Here is a 6,000-nt window from a genome sequence, read left to right on the forward strand (position 1 = left end):
AATAGTTAAAATTGTGTGGACAAACAAATATTATTAAATTTTTTAATATATATATATATATATATATAATTCTTTTTTATTCAAAGTTTGTATTATGCGTTGATGCCATGTGAATTACTAAAAATATATGAAATGTATGGTTAATCTAATAACGAAAATTTCTTAGGGACTAAAGCATATTACCATTAGACAAAATATTCATTTTTTTCATCGAGTTTGATAAAGACCAAAGATTTTGAAGGACAGAGATCGACATAACAACTTAAAAAAATAAAGAAGTATATTTCATAACTTATTTCATCTAAATCAATATCCTAATAAAATATTTACAATTTTTTTTACCCAAACCACAAATCCAACTTCCACGTTTCCAAACAGAGCAGATCATTTTTTAACATTTTATATTTTCTTTTCATACGGTTCTTGAATTGATTTTAGGTTAGTTTTTGCCTACAAACTTTAACTTTAATATTGAATCAAATTAACTTATAGTTATAGTTATAATTTTTTTTATTTATTTTAATTCGTAATTTGTTTTTATTAGAGTTAAGACTTCTGTCTGAAGTCAAATTGGTCCAAATGTTTTTTTTTTATGTTTTAATAACATTTTTTTAATTAGTTTATCCATTAATTTTTTTATTTAGTTTCATTTTAAAATGTTTTTTTATTTCAGTTTTTAAAAAGTTTGGTTGTTTGTTCTTATTTTTATTTTCATCTTTTAATATTAATAAATTTATTTTAACTGTGTTTTTAGTTTGGTTCATTTTTTAGTTTTTTAATCAATTGTTTTTAGTTTCTTTCTTTTCAAAATTATTTATAAACCTTTTTGTTTCTTTCTTTTTTTATTTTTAATTTAAGGCAATTGTTTTTAAATTCAAATTTAATTCATGTTATATTTAATATTTTTCTTTTAAAAACATTATTTTTTCTTCAAAATAATATTTAAATAATTTGTATTTTTATAAAAATAAATCTAATTCAATATGATATAATAGGTCATTTAAACAAAAAAAAAAATAATACCAAAGTGCTAAATTTAACATTTATTCTTTAAAATATATGAGCCACATTAAAGTCACAAAGTATTTTATTATAACTAAACAAAACCAGCACAACATAATTGTGAAAATATACATGATAGACGGACTATTAAGATTGTTAATTTATATTTGATTTTTTAAAAAAAAATATATATGTTATTAAAACGTTCTGTTTACGTTTTTTATTTTCAAATATTGATTGAAACACATACCATCGGTAGAGAATTATATTTGAAATTCAATGTATTACTCAACAATTAGAAAAATGATGATATTGAAATGTTGATAGTGTATTTCCCAACATCAATTGATATTAATCCGAAACAAAATTAGGTAAATTAATTTAGTTAGTATTATTATTAATTTGTGACACAAAACTAGTGAGTCAAACTCACGAATTCGCCCAAGTCTACAACTTAACTCAAAGGTCTCATGTCCAGCGACTCAAGGAAAGCGGCCAGAAGCAAAGTGAACCAAGTCCGCGAACCATGTCAAGAACTCAGGCTCGCATGGTTCATTCCACAAGTGCGTCACTCTTTTCTTTCTCCATCCAGATAAATAAAGAAATCAATAAATCAAATCTCATGTACTAAGTAAGTGATGCATATGCAAAACTTAAATACAATAAGTTCATGAACTAAAGAGAAAAAAATGTAATACCTAAAAACAAAAAGAAATGCAAAAATGATTAAGTTTCTCAACTTTGATCACCCAACAAAAAAAACCCTAATTTCTCTCCTCTCACCAAATAATTTTTTACCCTGACGAATGGAAACCCTAATATCTCAATTTATAGTAAAAAAAGGCATTTGAAGAATCCTCTTAATATTTTCAAAATTTGTGACTTAAATAATTAAGTGTTTTATCAAACCCAATAATAAAAAAGAAGTTAGGTATTCCATATAGTTCTCATTATTATATATATATATATTAATGAGAAATAATTTATGAAACAAAGAGTCTATGAGAAGTACTTGTCCAATTACATCAAATGTTTGATGTATGTCACCTTCATAGGAACACAAAGTGTTCCAAGACACGTGTTTCGATCAAAACTTGCCTCAATTCAGATCATATAGTTTTGGTTGGATATTGCTGGAAATCAAACTTTTTCAGTATTAATTGGCTAAAGCTAAAACCTGCTCCAGCTGTTATTTGAAAATATTCATATCCAATTGGAAGTATTTCAATAAATAATGCATTAATAATATTATTTCAAGAAATTTGCAGGCTTGAAGTATGGCCCATATTTGACTAGGCGTCATTATTATAGCATGTATTATTTTTGGAAATTATTTTTAAATAGATATGTGTGTGCTCTAAAATAGACCACACGAACTCTTATTTTAATAGGTTATATATGTGCTTATGCTTTTCTCTCTTGTCTTATACTCTTATTCTTTTAATCCTCAAATGGATACCCCATTAGGTGGTGGAAATTGGAAACTATATGTAATATATATATATATATAATAGAATTTGTTTGTTTCATATAGTTATTTTCTTATAATCCAAATATATATTTGTAATTTTGGTCTAACTTTGAGTTGAATACTCGAACTCGTAATTATGTGGATGTTAATTTTTATATCCTTAGTTCCATATTTATAAACGTTTAAAACAGAATTATGAAGTTATTAAAGTATTAGTTCTATATTTAATAATAATTATCATCATCTAACACTAAAACCACTAAAACGAAAGATGGTGTAGGTATATGGTTAGATGTCAATCTTAAATTGATTTTCGTGAAAAGATCTTTCAGGAAAAATGTTGTGGATAAACATGTAAGTTTGGTTTTGATAGATTTATTTCGAATTCAATTATGTTCGGTTTTTCAATTTCCTAGAGTTAGCACCATTTACTTTTTGTGACATTTGATTTTTTTTTTGTTCAAATTCATGACTACAAATGTTATGACATAATTATTTGGTTTGTGTTAGAACATATATTGATGCAAACTTCCATTGCTTATGGTTATTAATGATTTTTTTTTAAAAGAATTAAAAATGAAAGAGCAAAATTTTGGAGGAGATACCATCATATTGCTTCTCTTCAATGGCTCCTTAAGATTTGTGAATGTTTTAGCCTCTTTTATTTTTTATGTTCTTTAATCTATCCATAACTTAAATTGAGTTTACTTAAAGTCATATGAAAGATCATGATCATATACTAGTACGCGCATGACACATCACAATATTAACGTGATCTACACGGTTAGGAAGCGCAACAATAACTTTGCACCCTCAAAATTTTATGCCATGATTCTTTCCAACAATAATTTTTCGATGATCAAATTTGTTTATATGAAACAATTGAGAATGCATAATTATTTCTCTAAAAAATCATTTATTCTTTCTTATTTCAGTTCTGTTAAATTATTTTGGGTTGTAACAACTTAATTTTGTATTATTTAATTAGTAACTTTAAAAAGTGGAAAAGATAAATAATCTAAAAGTGCTTCCTCTTTGGTGTTATGTTAAATTTAGAATTAAACTTGAAGCCCAACCCACCCGAGTCCTAACAAGTTTGAACTAAAATGTATCTCATCTCTATACAATCGAGGTAAACAAAATTATATAATTACATTATTATTTTGAATTAACAAGAACTAGCCTAACACTCACGACCATAATTTCGCTCCTTCAGATGAAATCGAACTCGTGACATTTTGATCTCTTTAGCTAAATCTTAAGAGACTAAATCTTAACATTGAGCTACATTGGTTTGGTTTGTTAAAATTATAGATTACATTTGTGCCACTCAATGAATCAAAAGTAAAATTTGAAAATCTAAAATTTTTAAATTTATTAAAATAATCTTAAGCCTAAACCCACAAACCTCAATCCCACTAAAAACAATTTAAGTAAAAAGAATGAAATCTATTTGTAAAAAATTAATAACAAATTCTTTTTATGTTAGGTCTATATAAAATAAAATAGTGCATCCTACATGCATATATAACACTTTTATTAAAGTTAATAAGACAAAAAGAAATTTATATATATATAAATGTAATAAATAAATAAAGATAGTTAAAAGTAATTAAATTGAACTAAACAAATAGTAATCAACTCCTATCATAAATGAATAAAGTCATCATATTGAAATTCATATAATCAAAAATTTATAAGATGATAGAATTAAGTCGGTTGATCTTAACTTACAACACCGAGACAAAATGAGAAACGTAGCGCAAAGTTCACTCAAAGAAAAATGTCAATAGATCAAATCGAACGTAGAAGATGAGGAAAACCTTAATGCTTAGATCATGTTTAGCCTCAACCTTTTGAAATGACTTTTAATTGGGCATCTTTATCGAAAATTCTACTTCAATGCTTTGTGATCTTCACGATTTTAACGACAAATAGATTAAGAAAAATCCTACTCTAGTTGCATATAAATTGAGGGTTCGCAAGTAAATAGTAACCAGTCCCCTTCATTGTCACTAACATTTTAGTCGATGGACATAAATCATAATTTACAGCTTATATCTTTGACTTATACCAGATTCAAGAAATGGACTATATATGTATATTTACATATGATACATAACACTGCACAAATTAGTAGATTCAACTCTTGCAAATTGATCGGTTCTTCTCATCATGTCATCTAAGCTGCCATTTCCCTTAAAAAGTAAAAAAGAAATCAAGCATGTCCACAGCAAAATTTAGAAAAGGGGCATTATCAAACATGTAATTTAACAAAAATAAAGCAAGCAAAACTCAAAAAAATTATTGCCTTTACAACCGGAGGTTTAGATCGATTTGACGCGAGTCATAGACTTCTTGAGCATCGACATTAGACGAACCTTCAACGAAAAAACTGCCTGGCCAAACAACCCTTTCCTCTTCATCAGTGCAAGAATTCCAACCAACTCCAACCCCAGACCCGAGAGTAGTTTTGGTCTGTGGACTCGACCCTTCTTTGTTCGGAGCCATGTGACCGGTAGAATGAGCTTCAACACCAAGTGACCGCCCAAATGGAGTTGGGAAATTATGAAAGGTTGTACTAGCCACGGGGATCCTCATCGACTGGTAGTGTTTCTTTGCAGCTCCTCTTTCTCGTTTATGCGCATTTTGATGGCCTCCCAAGGCCTGAGAACTATAGAATTTCCTAAGACAGAAATTACAAGAAAAGAGTTTGTTCTTGAGAGGTCGCCTAAGATGAAGATGATGGTGTTGATGTTGATTTTGATGTTGTTGTTGAAGGATGAGCATATGATCATCTCTTTGATTAATACCAAGACTGAGCCAATTACCCATATTATTATTACCATGATCATCATCTTTGCTAGTAGTAGTATCTCTTTCAATATTTTCTTGATGATGATTATGATTATTGGCTAAAAATTGATGATTCTCCTCCTCTGTTTCTGAGACCATTTCCGGGCAAAAGCCTAGATCTCTATTCCTCTCTCTATCTAGTTGTTATGGGAATAAGAAGTTATTACAAGATTCAGTGGATGACCTTGTGCAAAAACTGATCTACTATCTCATGTGGGGACAATAACGGTGGTTGTGTACATCTTTTTAGGGAAAGGAAATATTGGCTGATGTGAGTTTGCAACTATTCAAATAGGGCAAAAAATTCATAGTGTTTGCCACTATATATATATAATTTAAGTTTATTTTTCTAGCGGATAGGGAACATTTCCCCCAAATTCTTCAAATATATGTATGAGTGTGACGTAATGGTACATGAATTATTTATCGATGTGACATGATATAGTTTCGTGGTAAAAAAATTGATGGTGAAAATTAACCCAAATAATAAAATTGTGAGTTTCATTTGAATAATAATTGATTAGAGAAGGAGAAAAAAAGAGATGCAATTCATGTGAGATCATGAGTTGTGTTATATATTGATGGTTATAGCTTTGGATTCTCCTATTGACCTTAGTGGCTTGAAACAACACTAATGGGGCTCAAAACTGTTTTCATTACTTGTCCATTTA

The 6,000-nt window shown here is 28.1% G+C and overlaps 1 protein-coding gene across 1 annotated transcript; it reads right to left on the minus strand.

The window, feature by feature from the left end:
* Nucleotides 1-4,436: 4,436 nt before the first annotated feature.
* Nucleotides 4,437-5,665, minus strand: LOC124916595 (zinc finger protein 4-like). The gene has a single exon (XM_047457329.1). The coding sequence runs from the start codon at nucleotides 5,426-5,428 to the stop codon at nucleotides 4,787-4,789; it is 642 nt and encodes a 213-aa protein (XP_047313285.1). The 5' UTR covers nucleotides 5,429-5,665; the 3' UTR covers nucleotides 4,437-4,786.
* Between the last annotated feature and the right edge of the window lie 335 nt (nucleotides 5,666-6,000).

Source organism: Impatiens glandulifera, chromosome 9, assembly GCF_907164915.1.
Source record: "Impatiens glandulifera chromosome 9, dImpGla2.1, whole genome shotgun sequence".
NCBI classification, from domain to species: Eukaryota; Viridiplantae; Streptophyta; class Magnoliopsida; order Ericales; family Balsaminaceae; genus Impatiens; species Impatiens glandulifera.

Bases quoted from the DNA above. Each gene is read 5' to 3' on its own strand.
- LOC124916595 (XM_047457329.1), bottom strand. From the start codon at position 5,428: ATGGTCTCAGAAACAGAGGAGGAGAATCATCAATTTTTAGCCAATAAT.